A 22,258-nucleotide genomic window follows, 5' to 3' on the forward strand; every position below is an offset into this window, starting at 1 on the left:
CAAACATTTTAAGATAAAAAAAAAGAGGGACACTTTAGCCACGCCCCTGCCACACCCCTGCCACACCCCTAGTCACGCATACCATAAAGATTTCATAAGAAAAATATGTTGGTTTATAATTAAAACCACACTGGTCTTTCTATCATCATTCGTTTTCCTTCATATTAGCATTTGCAAATAAGAAATATATCAATTTCAAGGATGGGAATAGATTCAATAGAATAAAGTTTAAAGTCAATGAAACACATTAATTAGTAAAAATAATAAATACATATGTTTACATCTCTCCTGAAAGAGGGACAAATAAGGAAGAAAGTGGGACAGAGGGACAGAGGGATTGGGTTCCCAAAAAGGGACTGTCCCTCCCTCCAAAAAAAGGACAGTTGAGAGATATGCTATAAAGGCCACAGTACATCATCCAGGTTTGCAGCCGGGGGACTCTTTGGGGATTTTTGTTTCTCAGCTTTAGCATTTAATGTTACTTTATTTAATAACTTCTCTATACAATGTAAAGCCTTTAAAAAATATATATATATTTTCCCCACAGATTAGCATGTGAAGGAAGCCACATAGGTTAGACTGAGGAAATTTGTCTGTAAGACCATAAACTCACTTGTAGAACAATGGTATGAATGTATTGCAAACTCAGCTATGCTAACATGAGATGTCTGTACCTGTAATACAATTCTGTCACTCTAATAAAATAAAAATAATAAAATAAAAATGCTAGCCCGTTGGGAAAGTTCACATTGCTGCGCTGTGCTCCCTTCTGCTTCCTGCGCTCCGCTCATTGGAGCGGACGTTCCTGACATGTCGGGACCTTGCGTTTCCGCTCACGGAGCAGGACGCAAGCGTACGGGCGGATGCGTCCTAATGTGAACCCGGCCAAAGGAAGACTTGATGTGGGTGGGGTCTGGGTGGGTTTTTAATTAATTTGTCATGTCTGATTTCTGTTTAGAGTACCAGTGAGAAAGGATGGAAAGGATCAGTTTCAATAGACTTTCATTGCATAGCTCCCAACTGTCCCTTTTTCGGAGGGACAGTCCCTTCTTGGGAGCCCTGTCCCTCTTCCACCCTCATTTGTCCCTCTTTCAGGACTTTGTCCCTTTTTCTATGTAAATATATATATTTCTCTACTAAAAAATGTGTTTCATTGACTCCAAACTTTATTACCATCCATTAAATTGATATATTACTAATTTAAAAAAAAAATGATAATATGAAGGAAAATGACCCAGGATAGAAAGGACCAGTGTGGTTTGAATTATAAAAAAACATGTTTTTCTTATGAAATCTTTATGGTGTGCATGACTAGGGGTGTGTTGGGGCGTGATCAGGGGTGTGGCAGGGGCGTGGCTTAAGCTTCCCTCTTTCTCGTCTCAAAAAGTATATTTGAAAAAAGATCATAAAGACTTATCTCCACTCTGTCCCTTTTAGGAGGTAGAGTCCCTCTTTGGAAAACAAATACCTCTGTCCCTCTTTCTTCCTCATTTGTCCCTCTTTCGGGACTGATGAACAAACCTGTGTAAATATGTGTATTTTTCTACTGAAAAATGTTTAATTGGCCCCAAATTTTATCACCATCAATTAAATTGAGCTATTTCTTAATTTGAAATGTTATTATAAAGTAAAACTAGTGATGATAGAAAGGAGCAGTGTGGTTTGAATTCTAAAATTACATCTTTTGCTCATCATGAATTTTTAGTGGTATGCGTAGGGGCTGTGGTTAGAGGTGTAGCAGGGGCGTGTCTTAAATGTCCCTCTTTCTCATCACAGAAAGTTGGAAGGTATGCAGATAATATAGAAGCCATAGAATTTGTATATCCACTGTCTCCATTCTGGAAGATGGTCTGTTTTTATGTGTAGTGTGAATCTATCCTGAGGTTCTGACCATGCTGGATGCGCAACGGTGTGTTCATAGTATATGGTGTGTGGATATGCTATGCCAGGTGCTGCGTCCGACACATGTTTACACTACTCGCCGCTGCATGCACTCAGGTCCACCAGTCTTAGTGGACCAATGAGAAACCTCCCTAGGGAGGGACGATTCCTATTGGTCTGTTTTAATCCAAAGGGCAGCCCCAGCAATATGTTTCTGCTGGGCCTCCCATTGGTCTGTCCCTGCTGGCTGCGTACTCGAGGTCCAGTGGCAATGCACAAGGTGACAAGACAGAAGGTGACCAAAGAAGCCAATGAACATATGGGTACGTAGGTAAATGGTCTCATGAGAATGGACTATTCCCACAGGCTTTCACTGTTTTCGTCAGCATCCACACAGCTCCTGTGGTGTCTAGAAAAGTTGAGCAGGACCTGAGTTTGCATTCTGCTTCTGCTGCGGGTTAACCTCCCTAGAGGTATTGACAGTTATGTAGGTCAATACAAAACATGCTGTGAATGGGATTGATGTGCATACGCGTCAGTACTCTCCTGCACTGTATACTAGAGACCCTTGCTTGACACATTTTGGCAAGTTACAGGAAAAAAATGGTTATGAAAATTAATTGGATCACTTTTCGCACAGAAATCCTGGGAAATTGAACGCGAGATGTGGCGTTCATACATTTGGCCTTTAGATGGCACTGTGCTACCATTTAAAACCATAGAGTCAATGGATCTAATTATGATCCGTTGGCATGTCTTGTTTTTACCTGTACTGTCAACCTAGCCTAAAGCCCCATCTACATGATACAATTCCACGTGCGATTTATCGAATTTGATTGGATCGATTAAATCCAACATGTCCGATTGGGACTCGATTGATAGTGTTATCGATTTTGGTTAGTTATCAATGCAAAATCACACTATCGTACGAGTCCCGATGGGACATGTCGGATTTAATCGATCCAATCGAATTTGATCCGATCAAACTCGATCGATCGCATGTGGAATTGTATCGTGTAGATTTGGCTTAAAGCCTGGTATACACCATGCAATTTCCCATCAGATAGATGGGTCGATAGATAATTTCTGACAGATCCGTTTGGAATTTTTCATCGATTTTCTGATCACCTATGCAAATTGATCATAAAAACGATCGGAAATCAGATTGGACCTGTTGGAAATTATCTATTCCACCCATCTATCTGATGGGAAATTGCATGGTGTGTACCAAGCTTAAAGGTGCCCATACATCTACCAATTTTGCTGCCTGATCGACCATCTGATTCAATAATTGCATCATGTTTGTGAGATTAATGATTTGATTGATTTTGGGCTGCAAATGCATCGATCAAGCATGCTGGAAAGATCTCAGTCCAAAGTGCTTGATTGGGTGCGTGGCGGTAACGTCGTTTCATATCACAATGACCAACGAAGGTGATGGACCCCCAGCCACTGATCCCTAAGTGTTAAATAACACCTCTTCTATTGGGAATTGACTTGCGGTGTATGGACAGGCAACAGATCTCTCTCTACATTCAGAGTCGATCAGAGAGAGAGAGCTCTGTCTCTTGGTTGGTTTCTTGGTTGGTTTGCCCATATATTGCTAGATCTATTTGCTCCTCCAGTCTCCTACACTAATAGACCTCCCACTGGCGATGGGGGCGTGGGCGTTCCTGCAGGGTTTCCTGAGCTGCCATTAGGACACTCTCTCTCCCCGGCCGCGCCCCCTGCCGCTCCCCCACCTCCCTGCAAGCTATGAGAGACACACAGTCTCTTAGTGCAGCCTTGTGACCTATAGGTTGTGAAAGTGGGCCATTGCGGCCCGCGGGGGCTGCGGGGAGCTGCATTTTTTGCGGCTACCTGATCCGCTCAGCCCCGTGGATCAGCTAGCCTGCTTTTTTTTTCATTTTATTGAGTCCACCTCGGTCTCTCTTTAAGGTGTTACAAGAAACTGAACTTGGTAAAGTTATTACAAATGAGTGTTACAGTTTTTTACACCTTCCACTATTATTTATCAAGTGATATTTTACAGAAAAATGGAAAGCAAGGATTCCACTGATCTTCACAAAACTTTCCCAAGAATCCATAATCCCTGTTGGCTTGTATCACATCACATAGAGTATGTGGGGGCAGGGGGGGGGGGACAACTGCTACAGGTAGACAATAGGTACCTTGTGGGTAGAGGTTGCTGGGGTACCCGGAGCCTGTTGAGGACAAAGCAGAGAAGTGTCATGTATGGTAGGTTGGGGCAGGTTGGAAAGGTAGGTGAAAACACAAGAGGGACACTTACCAAGCTTGGAAGGTTTCCCAATCCCACCTGGAAATGAATAAAGATATACTATAGTCACACAAGGCTCACTATACAAAATATAAGAGTACATGGCGTCTTGGCGCCGCTCAGTTCGGCACGGGGAGAGCTAAATGACAGCTTTCACCGCTGCCGCTAAACTCGGCGGTGTCGTTAAATACTATTCCCCCTCCGAGTTGTCGCAACTCGGAGGGAGATGTAATTCAAGCCCTGAATTACCGATGCGCAGGGCGCGCAGCATAGCATTGCTATGATGGTACCCAGCTTCGCCATGTGCCGAAATAACCTGATTCGAAATAGAACACACCGGCACAAAAGAGCACAGCAAGAACCACAAACGTGAGGGTGAGGTCAGTAACAGGACTTGTTCAATGTACTATGTAAAGCATGTGGAAAATGTGACCACTAAATAAACCCCATTTTATTTTGCCTACAGCAGTTATGTCCAAAGCTCTCTACAGTTTAATTCCATGCAGCCTGCAGGTCGTAGCTTCGGTGCCACATGCAGGGGGCAGGGGCCTCCTTATGTTGCTGCCTCTTCCTTTGCTTGCCTGTAGGTTATCAGCCACCACTGTAGCAGTAACAGCCACTTATTAGCAGCCGCCATTGTGCCAGCAGCAGTAACAGCCACGGATTAGCAGCCGCCATTGTGCCAGCAGCAGTAACAGCCACGGATTAGCAGCTGCCACTGTGCCAGCAGCAGTAACAGCCACTGGTTAGCAGCCGCCATTGTGCCAGCAGCAGTAACAGCCACGGATTAGCAGCCGCCACTGTGCCAGCAGCAGTAACAGCCACTGGTTAGCAGCCAGCAGCAGTAACAGCCATAGATTAGCAGCCACCACTGTGCCAGCAGAGCAGTAACAGCCACTGGTTAGCAGCCAGCACTGTGCCAGCAGCAGTAACAGTCACTGACTAGCAGCTGCCACTATGGCAGGATTAGTAACAGCCACTGATTAGCAGCTGTCACTGTGCCATTAGCAGTAACAGCCACTTATTAACAGCCACAACTGTGCCAGCAGCAGTAACAGCCACTGATTAGCAGCAGCCACTATGCCAGCAGCAGTAACAGTCACTGATTAGCAGCAGCCACTGTGCCAGCAGCAGTAACAGCCACTGATTAGCAGCTGCCACTAGGCCAGCAGCAGTAACAGCCACTGATTAGCAGCTGCCACTGTGTTCACTGCACACTGTATATAGGTTATTTCCCGTGGAAATATTTATTTGACAAAAAATGTCACAGGCATAGTGTACCGAACGACAATCAGCAAAATTGTGTCTTCGCTAGTTCAGCCCCCTAGCACTCCCAAGAATGACGATATGGCCCTTGGTCTAAAAAGTTTAGACACACCTGGCCTACAGGAAAGATAACTGGAATCCAGCAAAATCTACTTTGCAAAATGGTCGGGATGTGATATTCAGCAGCTTCTACTTTTAAACTCAAATTTTGGCCAACAATTTGGAAGGTCTCACAGCTGGTGTGACCCCAATGTCTCCTTGAAAGGGTCTGCTGAGGGAACACTTCAGAGAGGGGCAGAGTTTTTTTTTATTTTCGAGAGCTTTTTAGTTTACCCAATTTGTCTAATTTTCACTACTTCACTTTCATTTTATACCAAAATTTTGGCAAATTTGTCTAAATTAGAGAAAATTGTATGTATGGGATACCTGTTCTGAGGGAAGCTACCTAAGGTGATCAAAGAGGTATGTTCCTGGTGGATCTCTGCTTCCGTAATCACTTCCTGAAAAATATGACTTTTGGCTCCAATGAAATTTTTAGACTGGAAGAGGCGGGCTTGAGGTGATGTTCCCTCCTATTACCTTTCTTTAAGGGGAGTAAAAGGGGTGGGGATGAGGAGGAAAAGGGAAGGTGGTAGGAGGGGACATTGCAGCAAGCCTGCCTCTTCCTGTCTGAATCCTCAAGTTTAGCCTTAAGTCAACATTTTCAAAGAGAGATTACGGAAGCTGGAAGGAAAGAGGAGAGAAACGGACATTCCATAGAGGTACAGGGATCCAGCCTGAACACACCTCTGTGTTTACCTTTGATAGCTTTGCCACGGGTCAGGTGTGCTTTAATGAGAATTAAAAAGCTGTGAAATAAGAAGCAGCGATTTAATGTTTTCAGATAGGCCTTCGAGGACAGAGAATGCTGCGCAGAGCTTACAATCTAATAATACCTTGTATGCCGGCAGCACTTGGGTATATTCCAGCACCATTTCTATATCCTGTAATAGAGATGAACAATGTTACTAAGCAGAACAAATATCACAGAGATCTATAAGACTGGTAATATGCAGTGATGAGAACAGATGGGGCTGGTGGGTACCAGGTCCACCAGGCGGAACACCAAGCAGTATCTTATGGCTTCTCTGGCCTGAAACCCACCATCTCATCTAGGGGGAAAAGTTGTGGCTACATCCGCTCCACCTAAATACATTTGTTAGGTCCTATTCACTTATGTCACAGTAACTGACAAAACATACCTGCTTTCGGTGCCTTTCCTTGGCCTGAAATATAAACATATCAGATTTAGTTTAGACACAACACATGGTATGCTTGCCACCCAAGGCATTTTGTTACTTTAATCCCTGTGATTTCAAACTGTGGGGACACCTCTCTGCTCTGTACAGTACTGACCATAACTATTACCTAGATCTCAAGAAGTCTTCATTATCTGGTGCTTCCACAATGAGCCACAACGTTATATAATGGAGGGTAAATTCTCTGCTTCGGTGCAGTACAAGATACAAGATGGATTTATTCGCCAAGTACGGTGGTGCCGTACTCGGAATTGCTTGTGGTACTCATGGCTTAGGAAAAGTGCACAATAACAGTTGTACATGTTATATATACAGCAAGATTAAACTAAAGCTAAAACTAAAGCTAAAAGCAGGACAGATGCCCAGAGCCTATGTAACCGTGGCTGGCCTGGTGGGCACCGGTAGCTGCTGCCAGACCGTGGCTGCCCTGATGGGCGCCGGTAGCTGCTGCCAGAACGACTATCGGCCATCATATGTTTTGAGGCCGCCTAGTAGATGCCCATGGTCTTATGCCTTCTATGGCCTTTTCCTGGTGCCAGGGCTGGATTTCTGGAAGGGCCAAAAAGGCCCGGGCATTGGTAGGCTGCAGCCTTAGGTGGCAGCTAAACATGAAATAGGGGTTGCTACAAATGAAAGAGAAGGCTGCAAATAGGGAGCAACACATGAAAACAGAAGCTGATGCCCAAGGGAGCTGTACACGAGAGAGAGGGGCTACAGTACATGGATGATACACATGGAAGAGGGGGCTGCACATGGAATGGGAGGGCCGCTGCTGTACATGAAAGGGGACCCCCGACATACTTGGCTTAGGAGCGGAAAAAGTATAAATCCAGCCTTGCCTGGTGCTACGTAGATTAGACACTGCATAACCACTGATCAGTCAAATGTCTAGCCACCGGCAGCACTACAGTGTCCCCCTGAGAGGGCTAACGGTACAATTTTTTTTTAATCAGATGCAATCTTTTGAAGCAATTTTTATGATTGAATTTTACAGAAATCTGTGCAGTGTGGGCGAAAATCGATGTAAAATGATTCTTTGGTCAATTGGAATAGAAAATTTAATAGAAAATGTAATCAATCCAAAAGTTGGATTTTACGATCGTATGTGAAAAGAGAAAATGCCCTAATTGATGTTAATGGGATCTGATTACTTATGGTCGTAAAATGTGCATCGAAAGATTGCATCTAATGGAAAAAATTGTACCATTAATGGTTATCTTGAGAGGTGGTGGTGTCACTGATTGTGCCGTTATACAACCTCATTTTCAAACAAGCTGGAGCATTGTGGAAAATGTCAATAAAATCAGAATGTGATAGGTGTAAATTAAATACATAAGACAACATGTCAAATGCTGCTAGAGGGAAATATTAGTGTAGGTTTTTTTGATAATTGGTTTTTTGATTTTTTTTTTATATACGGTACTTTCATTCTGACTATGATGGCATCAAAAAAAGCTAAATAAAAGTTGGTAGATTGGGCAGCATGTTTACCTCTTCTTTTCAGATGTGAGTGAGTTGTAAAACAATAGTGTCTTCTTCAATCGCATCAGCACAATGGGTGCATCTGCATTATCCCTGGGATAGTTTCCATGTGGTCCTCCCAGACTCTGAGGATCATACATGCCTGGACCCCAGGATGCATTGGGATGTTTGTTATTGCACCTGCATGGTGACAGCTCTGTAATCCCCAAGCCAACACAATGGTTGCCTGTTTTACTACGGAAAGTCATTCGAATGAGGAGTGACATCTCATGATCTCATGAGGTGACACACAATAGACTCCAGTGCTTGTCTTCCTCTGCTCCTCCTCTCAGAGACATCTGCTAAAAGCTCTCCTAATTCTTGGAATACACAATGGTTTTTTTGGCAGATAGATGGCCTCTCCTGTAGGATAATTTCCTACAGTTCCGATCTGATTTCAATCGTTTTTCTGATCAATTTCCTCATAGAAGTGAATGGAAATCGATTGGAAAATCGATCGGCAAGTTAATCTGCCGAAAAAACTCATTGTGTATTCCCAGCATTAAATAGATAATGTGACTAGGGTGTCCCAGAGTTCTCATTATTTGCTCACCTTGTTGCTGCTGGAAATTATTGGGGTATCCACCATATCCATTCCTGTATCCTGCTGCACAGAAAATGAGAGATTATGAGTGACAGAGAAGGTCCAGATGTATAGAATAGAATGCTGTCAAAAGAGATAACGAAGGCCACCCTAATATGGATAATGTTATCAGAACAAAGCTAAGAAAAAGGTGTAGGGTTTGAAGGCCTTCTATGAGTCACATCAGTATACATACAACATATCTTTTAATATAGCAGATAAAAGGTCAGGCATGTTTAGCACAATATATTCACAATCACAATATCATCCTCATTTCAATAAAATATTATACAATATGCAGCCTAATACACGTTTCGTAGCTATTCAGCTGCTTCTTCAGAGGCATATAATTGCATATAGACGTTCATGAATATGAAATTAAAACCAAAGTATCCGGCATATACGGCATGAAAAATATATTCTCCCGGATGTGCAGAATATCTACATATATCACAGGGGAGAAGGGGGTGAGCGTTTCTGAGTTCAGATGTGCTCATTTATTGGAACAATAAGGGCTCCACAGTAGTAGGTGGCCAGTCAGGCAGTGCTCTAGAGGTAGCTGTAGTCCAGATAGGGCAGGTAGGCAATATCAGGAAGCAGCCTGATACTGCCAGGCCTTCAAACCCTACACTTTTTTCTTCGCTTTGATCTGATAATAAGGTCCAGGGGAGACAAAAGGGAAACTACAGACACACAACAAATGGGAGGAGAGGAGGACACTGTCACAGGAAAGTTCAGGAGGTGCTTTTCATATGGTGAGCATAGAACCTACCTGGTTTGGAAGGCTTTGCACCATAACCTGAAATGGAGAGAATACAATGATGGGTGACTAACAACAACAACAATCATTTTTAAAGTGCTTTTCTACCATAGGACTCAAAGCGAATAAGCATGGCTCAAACCAGTAATTGGTTGATTGGTAAATTTTGGTACAGAGGAAGAATTCTACAAGTCCACAAATGCCAGGCTAAGCAGATGGCTTTACATTCTGGATTTAAATAACTCCAGGGATAGGGCTGTCTTTACTGGGTGAGTTAGGGAATTCCAATGGGTAGGGGCAGTATGACAGAAAGCTTTGACTCCTATGGTTTTGAGGTGCACTCTGGGAGTGACCAAGTATATGGATCCTGCTGATCTGATGTTGTGAGACACCCCCAAACCCCACCCATGTATGAGAGCTCCTCAATATCTAGCATCATATGGTGACAGTGTTAGATTTAGCAAATCATTAGCAGATTTTGTTATATTATTACCAGGCTGCTGGAAGCTACTGGGGTACAAACCCCCACCATTCCCATATCCTGCAGAGAAATTGAGAAGAAGATGCTGGTTATATATTCAGCAATGACTGGAATGAGATAAGAGTCACATCAGAGCACAGGTTACAGGAAGAAGGAAGATAGACAAGAAAGACTCCAAGGTGTAGAACAGTGAAAAAAGAGAAGAATTTTGATTTCAGACTTATTACCAGGCTGGACTCCATATTGGGGGTAATTAGCAGCTCCATAACCTGAAAAAAAGGCAAATCCAAAAATTAGATCTCCAAATTATTATGCAAATTGTATTTTTTCTATGATGTTCCTAACTAGTCAATGCAAGTGGCATTCAGCATACATTTGAGTCATCAACCATTAGAGTATAATTCGAATGTTACTGAAAAAAACCTCCTAAGGATAACAGTATATTACAAATAAAAAACTTAAAATGCACTGCCACTGTTCCAAATGATTATGCACAACATAGTTTCAAAACATTTTACAAGTTGTAAAGAACTGAAAATTGTCATTTGTTTAATTTGCAACATTATTAGGAGGTCATATTTACTGGAATAAAAAGCTATTTCAATCACAAATATCTTAACAGGTCAAGTTACATATCAACATAGGACTCTTTATTTGATGGTAGCTTTACAATTCTTGCATCCATTGATCTTGTGAGTTTTCAGAGAGTTTATGCTTGAATGTCTTTGCAGAATGTCAGAATAGACAGAGCTGCTGTTTGGATGTAAACTGCATCCCACTCCCCTAGATCTTTTGCTTGAGGTTGCTCTAAAGTTTCTCAATAAGATTGAGGTCAGGGAAGGATGGGGGCCACACCATGAGTTTCTCTCCTTTAATGCCAAAAGCAGCCAATGACGCAAATGTAATCCTTGCAGCACAAGATGGTACATAGGCATGCATGAAGATGATTTTGTCATGGAAAATACGGTTCTTCTTTTTGTACCATGGAAGAAAGTGGACAGTCAGAAACTCCACATACTGTTCAGAGGTCATTTTCACACCTTCAAGAACCCTAAAGGGGGCCAAACAGCTCTCTTCCCATGATTCCAGCCAAAAACATTACTCCGCCACCTCCTTGCTGACTTTGCAGCCTTGTTGGGATGTGGAGGCTGTTAACCAACCATCCACCACTCCATTCACCTGGGCCATAAAGAGGTGCATGGCACTTATCAGTAAACAAGACAGTTTGAAAATTAGTCTTCTTGTAGTTCTGGGCCCACTGCAGCTGTTTCTGCTTGTGAGCTTAGGTAAGGCCCGGTTCACATTAGCGGTGGCCATCCGGAATCGCCGTGCCGGAGCCGGACCGCTTTCAGAACGGACGGAACGGACGCACGGCATGGCAATGAAAGCCTATGCGTCCGTTCACATGCGTCCGTTCTGCCGGACCGGAGCCGGACCGGATCCGGGCCGGATCCGGACTCCGGCGTCCGTTCCAACATGCGCTATTTTTTGGTCCGGCTCCTCCGGCAGCCGTATCCGGAGCGGAGCCGGACTGCACCATCCGGCCAATACAAAGCAATGAGAGCCGGAGAGCGCACAACACACTGGCTACAAAAACCGGACGTTCTACCCCACTTCCTATGCATTTTGGATGGGGACCACATGGGCCCAGCGAAGAGTGGGGCAGCAGCGATTTCATGCTGGAGCTCTTTTTGCCAGCAACATGTCTGATATGTCTGAAGGAGGCGAACAACAGAGAGAATTCCCAGGTTTACGAGTAAAAAATGCCTGGATCCATGGTCCCAACTGCAGTCTCTGTATCCACGGATGGTCTCCAGACGTCCACCTGTCTCCAACAATGACCCCAGACCCTTCTGCTGACCTCCCAGACCCCAGGTATTTACAGGTTGTTATCCCCTTAAGAAACCGGATCCGGACCGCAACCGTGTTCACACCGCACGGAAACCGGATGCAACCGGACCGGATCCGGACCGGATCCGGATAGGAACCGTACGGATCAGGTCCGGTCCGGATACGGTGCGGTCCGGACATCCGGTGCGGTTTTTACAAAACCGCTAATGTGAACCGGGCCTTAGGGTGAATAGGTTTATGCACTGAAATCCTCTAGAGGATCCTGCACTTGGATGTTTGCGGGACTTCAAATATGTGTTTGCTGCTTTGTAATGGTATTTTAGCAGCTGTTCTCTTAATCTGATGTATTTGTTTGGCAGAACCCTTCCTAATTTTGCTTTTATCTGCACAAACCTGTGTGTGGTCTGAGTCGGCCACAAATCTTTTAACAGTACGATGATCATGCTTAAGTTTTCATGAAATAGAAAAGGTTTTCATACCTTGTCGAAGGCATTCTTTCAGCAATAGAGAAATACTTTTTCTTTCTCATATTGCTTGAAAATGGTGGTCTGCTTAATAATGTGGAACACCCTTTTTAATTAGTTTTTCCTTTAACTGCTTGCTGACCACTCCACGCCGATTGGCGTGGACACAGTGGCAGCTCCAGGACAGCTCCACGCTGGTTGTCGTGAACGGCCTTCTATGGGGCTGGCAGGAGATCGTGCGCACTGATGCGCACCAATCTCCGCTTGGAAGGTGGAGCTCCGCCTTCAGTCTCCCAGCGGTGATCACCGCTCGGAGACTCTTAGACAGTGAAACTGCCGTCTAATTACCCCTTACAGCGCTGCGGTCTAAGGCAGCGCTGTACTGTACTCCCCTCCATAGGCTGAAGAGTGATCGGTTGTCGTGACGGCCGATCACGCTGATTGGCTGGCAGGGGGAAGAGACAATATAAAATAAATAAAAAAATAAGCAGATTTATTTTAAAAATTATAAAATAAATATTTATAAAAAAAATAAACAACTGGGGAGTGATCAGACCCCACCAACAGAGAGCTCTGTTGGTGGCAGAAAAGGGGCCCTGCAGCTAGGCTTTAAAGCTGCAGTGGCCATTTTAGTAAAAAATGTCCTGGTCACTAGAGGGGTTTAACACCGCGGTCTTCAAGAGGTTAATCGGGCTCACCTGGCAAACTACTTATCAGTGGTATCTGAGACTTCAGTGATCAAAAGAGCCGTGAGACACAATACCATCCATGAGTTTAATGGAAAACAAAATATTTAATCTTTATAACACTTAAACATAATTTGCATAATAATTTGGAATGCAGTGTACAGTCCAGAACTGATTTTGTCACAACGATATGACATATGAGGGCATGCCATAGCTGAAGCACACTTAGGGCTCGTTTCCACTATCGCGAATCCGCATGCGTCCAACGCATGCGGATTCGCACATGGTATGCAAGTGGATGGGCCTGTTTCCACTGTTGCGTTGGTGATGTGCGTTTTTTTCAGCGGTAAAAAAACGCACAAAAGAGCCAACGAATTCGCCTAAGAGTGGAATGCATGCGAATCGCTTGCAATGTCTTTAATAGGGAAATCGCATGCGTTTTCCCCATGCGTTTTGTGCCGCGAATTTGCATGCGAATTCGCATAGGTACCGATGTAAATTCACACAGGCAGTGACATGGTTAAAATCGCATATACCCTTACCTATTCGAAATTGCATGCGAATTCGCAGCAAAAAACGCATGGGGAATCGCATCCACATGCGATTTTATCAGCGGTGGAATCCAGGCGATTCCGCACCGCAACAGTGGAAACGAGCCCTCAGAACCTCTCAACTCACCTGAAAGTTTACAACTGATCTGATCACATTCCCAGTCCATCATGCCTTGAAAATTGATTGGAAGTTATATAGCCTAATCTTCAGCGAGGCAGATTTCAGGTAGATTTGATCAAAATTGTCATATCTGCCAGGTGTGAATAATTTTATCAAACCCTCCATGGCTCCTTTACAATGGTCATATCAAACCTGCCCTCTGTATGGAAGAGGTGACCTTCACAATGCTTTACACAGGATCAGTGCTATATTGTCATCCTGCACAAGTAACTGAAGTATATTTGTATACTTCCCATGAAGTATCCCATGACTATTACCTGGTTGCTCTCCATACTGGCCATAATTAGGGGAGCCATAGCCTGTGAAGGAAAAAGATACAAACAGTGAGGAGGGTACCAAGTCCTGAGGAACAATAAAGCTATTGACCAGAGAACTTTAAAAGAAGCCTGTGGAGGCCCAACCAACATTAACAGACCAATTAACTGTCTACATCTGTGTTTCTCCGAAAATAAGACAGTGTCATATTAATTTTGTCTCCAAAAGTTGTGCTGGGGCTTATTTTCAGAGGATGTCTTATATTTCTATGAACACACAAGTTCCAGTGCTGTGCGTCCTCCTGCCTTCCCCACTGTGCTGCCTCTTCCTCTGCTAGATCCACCTCCTTGTGTGCCTCTGTGTGCCACTTGTACATTTAGTGTCCACCTGGTATCCCTCTCTGATCCCGTGTCCTACTCTATCCCCTGTCCTCCTGGGTCCTGTGTCCCCCATGTCCTCCACTGTGTCTTCTGCTGTCCCCATGTCCTCCTGGTGTCCCCTGCATTCTTCTCTTACCCCCAGTACCATGCCACTGTGTCCCTGAGCTTCAGCCTATGGGGAAGAAGTACGGCAACTTGTGTTTCTACTGGAGCCGATGGTCTCGCAGGCAGGACCATGTCTCCATTAATGGGCCAATCACTGCACTCGCTGAGTAGGAACAAGTGCAGTGATTGGCTCAATGACGGAGCCACGATCCTGCCTGCGAGACCAGTGGCTCCAGTAATAACACAAGTTGTCATACTTTTTCCCCCTACTGCCGCTATGGCTTACTTTCGGGGTAGGGCTTATTATTTGAGCATGCTAGAAAGTCCTGCAAGGGCTTACTTTCGGGGATGTCTTTATTTCGGGGAAACAGGGTTGTTAGAAAAGGTTATGGTGCCAGTGATTGGTAATTGGGGACAGTACAGTGTAATTACAGACTAATATCGTTGATAGAGGAGATGGTGGTCAGGTATAGGGGCAGCATCAGAGATTATGACACTGGAAGATAGATAACGGGTTGTACCATTTTGAGCTCCATACTGTGGGTAGCTTCCAGCTCCATATCCTGCAAAAAAGAGATCATATAAGTGAGAAACAGTTTTGTGCATGTGGATTTATTTTGTCTTCTAATACACATATGAAGATTTTCTTAAACCTTTTTAAGTTAGAAACAGATCTCAGTACTTTTTAATTTCACACAATGGCATACAATGGCCTTCCTAAAGCAAAGGGGAATGGTATTTCTACCAGCATATGTTCAAAAAGCAAGACAATAATGTGTGACATCAGGAAAGTGGGAAAGCCATATGCAAATCATAATTTTTTTTGCTTCTATACGCAAAGCATTGTGCCAGAGCTACTGGTCCATAACACACCTACACATTTACACCTAGTCATTATTCCAACCTACATAGTTTTGATTTAAATGTGTCCAAGATTGGAGCTGTCCTGATTAAGTTTGGAAAGGCATTCCACAGGGTAGGGACAGCATGACAGAAAGCTCTGCCTCCAAAGGTTTTTAGTTGGACTCTGGGGGTGGTCATGTTATTGGATCCTTTTGATCTGAGGTTGTGGGAGGTGTGACGCAGATGCAACAAATCCTTCAGGTATCCAGGTTTAGGTCATGTAGGGATTTGAATGTTAGCATGCCAATTTTGAAAAGGAGTCTCCATTTTATGGGTAGACAGTGTAATGAGTAAAGGATTGGTGTTATGTGGCAATGGTGGGGTTGGCTTGTTAACAGCCTTGCGGCGGCATTCTGTACTAGCTGAGGGCGGTGTAGGTCTTAATTTAGAAGACCTGCATAGAGGCATTACAGTAGTCTAGCCGTGATGTGATGAAGGCGTGAACTAGGGTTAGAAGATCCTCTGAAGGGATGAGGTTATTCATTATTCATCTTACTCTTCTCGTGCGCAGTGGACAGTGCTTGGTAACACTCAGTACGGGCATTGGCCATACTCATACATTGCAGCCGGAAGGCCACCAGAAGAGTACTATGGTCTCGCCACCCTCTCAGTTGGGCGCAGGGTGAGCCGTCATTCTCCGACTAAAATTCTGTGCGCTGTTAAATACTATTCCCCCTCAAAAACTTAGCAACTCAGAAGGAGAAGTAATTCGGGATCTGGCTATTGCCGGCACCCAAATCACAATTAAAATCATGCTGCACAGATATAGACGTAATAACATTATGTCTATGGTGGCGCCCAGATCAGGCGCTACGCAGCAGTGAGTGTGCATCGAAATGACCTGCTTAGCACCAGAAGACCAGCAGATAGGAGGCTGAACTCCCGAATAAGCACGCAGTTTAGCCTCCTGTGTGAAAGAGGCCTTACAGATATGGTGATCAGCTGACTGCCAGAAATGTGCCATTGTTCAGTCACCGATATAATCAAAAGACCCAACAGACACCTCCTTCAGGTAAAGAATTCACAGAACTCGCACAAAATGAGGACAAGCTCACAATTTCCAGCTTGGTGGAGGACCCAAGCACTCAGAGCAGAATCATCCACTAGGCAAGCTAGGCAGGTGCTTGGGGCCTAGTGGGTGTCAAAGGGCCCACCTGCCACCTCCTTTGACCTCTCTTCACTTCAGCTTACCAAAAGGACCACAAGAGGGCCCCAAATCGACTACATTGCCTGGGGCCCAATTACATCTTAATCCAACTCTGCTAGCACTGCAGACATAAGTGCTAAATTCCGAGGAAGACCGACTGACATAAATATAACACCTCTGTAATCTAACTGTAAAGCGTTCCTGTACATGTACAACATTCTTAGTTACGGCAGACGTTACCTCCTTGAGCTGCGACGTTTGGATATCCTCCTGCACCGTAACCTAGGGATATATGAGATGGACAGAGAGGATATATTAGGAAACACATGAAGAAAGAGAGAGAAGGAGAAGGGTGAGAATTGTAATTTACTTTAATGCAAAGAGTTCCCATGAAAATCAAAGTCCATGTACACAGAGATGAGAGAGGAAGACAGAAGGGAGAGAAGGGAGGACTGAGATGGAGGTTTAAAGGAAGATTGAGATGAAGACTAAAGGGAGGACTGAGATGGAAGTTAAAGTGAGGACTGAGATGAGGGTGCAGGGAGGAATTAGATGAGGGTGCAGGGAGGACTTAGATATGGAGGTTGAAGTGAGGAGCTGAAGGGTGAATTGAGGACTGAGATGGAGGGTAGAAGAAGGACTGAGATGAAGGGTGAAGTGAGGACTGAGATGGAGGGTAAAGTGAGGACTGAGATGGAGGGTAGAAGAAGGACTGAGATGGAGGGTAAAGTGAGGACTGAGATGGAGGGTAGAAGAATGAGTGAGATGAAGGGCGAAGTGAGGACTGAGATGGAGGGTAGAAGAAGGACTGAGATGAAGGGTAAAGTGAGGACTGAGATGGAGGGTAGAAGAAGGACTGAGATGAAGGGTGGAGTGAGGACTTGGATGGAGGGTAGAAGAAGGACTTAGATGAACTGTGAATTGAGGACTGAGATGGAAGGTAAAAGGACTGAGAGGAAGGGTGAAGTAAAGACTGAGATGGAGGGTATTAGGAGAACTAAGATGGAGGGTAAAAGGACTGAGAGGAAGGGTGAAGTGAGGACTGAGATGGAAGGTAAAGTAAGGACTGAGATGGAGGGTAGAAGAAGGACTGAGATGAAGGGTAAATTGAGGACAGAGATGAAGGGTGAAGGAAGAACTAAGCTGAAGAGTGAAGGAGGACTTAGAAGTATGAATTGAGGACTGGGATGGATGGAAAAAGGAGGTTAAGATGAAGGGTGAAAGGAGGACTGAAATGAAGGTTTAAGTGAGGAATGAGATGGAGGGTGAAGTGAGAACTGTATAGCTCCTGAACGTGTGCAACATTCTAAGTAATGACAAATTTTACCTCCTTGAGCTGCGACATTTGGATATCCTCCAGCACCGTAACCTAGAGATATATGAGGTGGACAGAGAGGACATATTAGGAGAATCATGAAAAAAGAGAGAGAAAGAGCAGGGTGCAAATGATTTACTCAAATGCAAAGAGTTTTCATGAAAGTGAAAGTACATGTATACAGGAAGGAGAATGAAAATGGAAGGAAATGAGAGGGCAGAGAAAGAAGAGGGATGGATCACTGAGATGGAAGCGGAAGCAAAGACTAAGGAAGAAGAAGTCAAGAGAACAAAGATGAGGGAGTAAGACAGAACTGAGATGAAGGAAGGACTGAGATGGAGGGTAAAAGGAGGACTGAGATGAAGGGTAAACGGGATGACTGAGGTGGAAGCCAGGTGAAGTGAGGACTAAGATAGATGGTAGAAGGAAGATTGACATAAAGGGTGGAGGTAGGACTGAGATGGAGGGTAGAAGGAGGACTGAGATCAAGTGTGAAGAAAGGACTGAGATGGGGGGTAGAAGGAGGACTGAGATGAAGTGTGAAGAAAGGACTGAGATGGAAGGTAGAAGGAGAACTGAGATGAAGTGTGAAGAAAGGACTGAGATGGAGTGTGAAGAAAGGACTGAGATGGAGGGTGAAGGAAGGATGAAATGGAGGGTGAGATGAGGACTGAGATGGAAGGTAAAATGAGGACTGAGATGAAGGGTAAATGAAGGACTGAGATGGAGGGTAGAAGGAGGACTGAGATGAAGTGTGAAGAAAGGACTGAGATGGAGGGTGAAGGAAGGATGAGATGGAGGGTGAGATGAGGACTGAGATGGAGGGTAAAAGGAGGACTGAAATGGAGGGTAAAGGAAGGACTGAGATGAAGGGTGAAATGAGGAATGAGCTGGAGGGTAAAAGGAGGACCGAGATGAAGGGTAAAGGGAGGACTGAGGTGGAAGGTGAAGTGAGGACCAAGATAGAGGGTAGAAGAAAGATTGAGATAAAGGGTGGCGGTAGGACTGAGATGGATGTTAGAATGAGGACTGAGATGAAGTGTGAAGGAAGGACTGAGATGAAGGGTGAAGGAAGGACTGAGATGGAGGGTGAGATGAGGACTGAGTCTGAGACGAAAGGTAAAAGACGGACTGAGATGAAGGGTGAAGGAAGGACTGAGATAAAGGGTGAACAAAGGACTGAGATGAAGGGTGAAGGAAGGATTGAGATGGAGGGTGAAGGAAGGACTGAGATAAAAGGTAGAAGGAGGATTGAGATAAAGGGTAAAGGGAGGACTTAGATGATGGGTAAAAGAAGGACTGAGATAAAGGGTGAAGGGAGGACTTAGATGGGGGAGTGAAGTGAGAACTGTAAAACTTTCCCAAACGTACAGTAAAAAAATTATTCAGATGTTACCTCCTTGAGCTCCGACATTTGGATATCCTCCAGCCCCGTAACCTAGAGATATAGGAAATGGACAGAGAGGACATATTAGGAGACACATGAACAAAGAGAGAGAAGGAGAAGGATGAGAATTGTTATTTATTTCTGGTCTAGTTCAAAGAGTTCCCATGAAAGTGAAAATGCATGTACACAATAAGGAGACCACAGATGTAAGGAAATGAGGGGGCAAAGAAGGAAGAAGAAGGAGGGATCACTGCGATGGAAGGGAAATAAAAGACCATGGAAGAAGAATCCAAGAGATAAGAGATGAGAGAGGAAAATAGAACTGACATAGGATGTTAAGGGAGGACTGAGATGGAAGGAAATAGAGGGAATGAGTTGAGTCTTGTAAGGAAAAGACTATGGGTATAGAGGGGTCACATTTACATGAGAGCAGGAATAAAGGACACATTGGAAGGCATACCAGCTTTGGATGGTTTGGTTCCTAGACCTGCAACAAAAAGAAGGGAAATAAACAACTGTATATAAATACAGAGATTATGCAAATTGCTACAGGGTCTCCTGTTACCTTGACCAAGGACATTGCCCAACAGGTTTCCTGCACCATTTCCATAGCCTGCAACAACAAACAATATGTCTTATTAGTCATTCACCATGCCATTTCAAACCATGTATGCCCCTCTTAATACATCATTGTACTAGCTGGACTGTATTATTATTTATACATTTATCATTACCTGGTTTCTGTTTACCAGACTGTGGATACTGTCCAGAACCTGGCAATTGGAGAAGAGGACAATGAGAGATGTAGAAGCAGTGAAGAACAAAGAAGACAGTGATAACCACCAAGCATAGAGACTACAAGCAAAGAGAATCAGTAATTGTCTACTCTAGAAAGATGGACACCCCACAAGGCAAGTCCTCTCAGTCACAATTGCTGTAATAAGATACATTTAAAGCCTCAAAAATAGGAAAGGAAAGACATTACTCACCAAGTTTTCCAGGTTTCACACCCAATCCTCCATATCCGTTTTGGAGACCTGATGGAGAGACCTTGTTATTTTCTGTCACATATTTCACAAGCCACGTCTCACTCACCAGACCCATACCAGCCTGACTCCACTCACCTGGCCTTCTTCACTCAGCTGACCACTACCTACCTGGTTTCACTCACCTGACCCATGCCAGCTTTCCAACACTCACGTGACCCTTTTTCCATTCACATGACCTCTACCAACCTGACCTCTACCTACCAAACCTGACTCACTTGATATCTGCCTACATCCTGGACCTGGTCAGCACTCCACTTCTCCAACAAACTCGTGCTAACGACACCATGCATCACGCACTCCTATGCATGACTACAGGACTCCACTAGAGCCACCCACTTCCTGTGGAACTCTCTCCCACTGCCCATCAGGCTTGCCCTCTCCTTCAGCACCATCAAACAAACCTTCAAAACACACCTCTTCATGAAGCCCTACTCTACCTCGCTGATGCTCTAACTCTCTCTGCCTATAACCTCTCAATGCAGCCCCCCACCTATCATGTCCCTACCACCTCCCTTTAGATTGTAAGCCTTTGGAAGGGCCCTCCCTCCTTGTGTATTCTACTTAACCTCTTGACGACCAGCTAACGCCGATTGGCGTAAACTGGTCGTCTGCGGGTTACCATGGAAACGGCTGCTCGATCGAGCGGCCTTTCCATGTCAGTTCACGGAGGGTGTCTCCGTGAACAGCCGGAGAGCCGCTGATCGCGGCTCGCCGGCAAAATGTAAACAGGCGGGGAAGAAATCCCCGCTGTTTACATCATACGGCGCTGCTGCGCAGCAGCGCCGTAACGCAGATCGGTGATCCCCGGCCTCTGATTGGCCGGGGATTGCCGGCATATGATAGGCTGAAGCCTATCCTTCAATGCGCAGGACGGAAATCCGTCCTGCGCAGCTCACAGGGGGACGAAAAGGCGAGACGGCGGAGAACGCTGCGGAGGGGGGCTTTGAAGAGCCCCCCCCCCCCCCCCCCCCCGCTAAGCAAATGCAACCGGCGGCGATCAGACCCCCCCAGCAGGACATCCCCCTAGTGGGGAAAAAAGGGGGTAGTCTGATCGCCCTGCTGCACTCCTAATCGGTGCTGCGGGCTGCAGAGCCCACGCAGCACCGATCATTGAAAAATCCCTTGGTCGGCAAGTGGTTAATGTGCAGCCAGCTCACAGATTAACATGAACTTGAATTATAAAGACTACTAGCCTAGTGCATGATCTGGCATTGTGTATCTTCTTGCTCATTACCTGTATTGTGTTGTCTGTCACCCCCATTATCATTATCTGTAACCTTATTTATTGTCCAGCGCTGCATAATATATTAGCTCTATATAAATCCAATAAATAATAATAATAATGCACGACCCCATTCATCAGACATTTGTTTCCTTAGCCTCACGTACTTGACCCCTGCCCTCCTGACTATACTCACCGGATTGGAGGCAGGAAATTTGGGCGCATGAGGCAGGTGGACAAAAAGGGCACCGCCATTCACTCCCATAATAAATATCGTTTAATGGGCGCCCAACAGGAAAAAAAGGGCGCCGGAGAAAAATAACGTTTTACAAGCGGCGCCCGGAGACTTTTAATGTTTTATAACTGCTTCTCATGATTACACATTATTTAATGATTTATAATTTTTTAAACATTGTTTTTAAACGAAAAACAGCACAATATTTTTTAAAACGTTATTAATGCTTATCACAGGGGGGTCTTAGGTTTAGGCACCACCAGGGGGGTCTTAGGGTTAGGCACCACCAGGGGGGTCTTAGAGTTAGGCACCACCAGGGGGGTCTCGGGGTTAGGCACCACCAGGGGGGTCTTAGGGTTAGGCACCACCAGGGGGGTCTTAGGGTTAGGCACCACCAGGGGGTCTTAGGGTTAGGCACCACCAGGGGGGTCTTAGAGTTAGGCACCACCAGGGGGGTCT

General features: G+C 44.9%; 1 protein-coding gene and 1 long non-coding RNA gene across 6 annotated transcripts in view; one reads left to right on the forward strand and one right to left on the reverse strand.

Moving 5' to 3' along the window:
- The window catches only part of LOC137524338 (uncharacterized), a 128,919-nt gene extending 108,742 nt beyond the window's left edge, over positions 1-20,177 (forward strand). The window contains exon 4 of the long non-coding RNA XR_011022661.1: positions 20,046-20,177. This is a non-coding gene — a long non-coding RNA (uncharacterized lncRNA). The remainder of the gene's footprint in view (positions 1-20,045) is intronic.
- Positions 1-22,258, reverse strand: part of GREP1 (glycine rich extracellular protein 1) — a 105,348-nt gene that overhangs the window by 13,513 nt on the left and 69,577 nt on the right. For all 5 annotated transcript variants that reach the window (XM_068244086.1, XM_068244085.1, XM_068244088.1 and 2 more), the window contains exons 5-21: positions 20,283-20,330; positions 20,028-20,066; positions 19,859-19,906; positions 19,754-19,780; positions 19,303-19,344; positions 17,919-17,960; positions 16,832-16,873; positions 15,063-15,104; positions 14,059-14,100; positions 10,296-10,337; positions 10,081-10,128; positions 9,600-9,626; positions 8,798-8,851; positions 6,667-6,690; positions 6,361-6,408; positions 4,172-4,198; positions 4,053-4,085 (exon numbers count right to left, since the gene is read on the reverse strand). In XM_068244086.1, coding sequence (XP_068100187.1) covers positions 4,053-4,085; positions 4,172-4,198; positions 6,361-6,408; positions 6,667-6,690; positions 8,798-8,851; positions 9,600-9,626; positions 10,081-10,128; positions 10,296-10,337; positions 14,059-14,100; positions 15,063-15,104; positions 16,832-16,873; positions 17,919-17,960; positions 19,303-19,344; positions 19,754-19,780; positions 19,859-19,906; positions 20,028-20,066; positions 20,283-20,330 — 675 coding nt within the window. The remainder of the gene's footprint in view (positions 1-4,052; positions 4,086-4,171; positions 4,199-6,360; positions 6,409-6,666; positions 6,691-8,797; positions 8,852-9,599; positions 9,627-10,080; positions 10,129-10,295; positions 10,338-14,058; positions 14,101-15,062; positions 15,105-16,831; positions 16,874-17,918; positions 17,961-19,302; positions 19,345-19,753; positions 19,781-19,858; positions 19,907-20,027; positions 20,067-20,282; positions 20,331-22,258) is intronic.

This window comes from Hyperolius riggenbachi, chromosome 7, assembly GCF_040937935.1.
Source record: "Hyperolius riggenbachi isolate aHypRig1 chromosome 7, aHypRig1.pri, whole genome shotgun sequence".
Classification (NCBI taxonomy): domain Eukaryota; kingdom Metazoa; phylum Chordata; class Amphibia; order Anura; family Hyperoliidae; genus Hyperolius; species Hyperolius riggenbachi.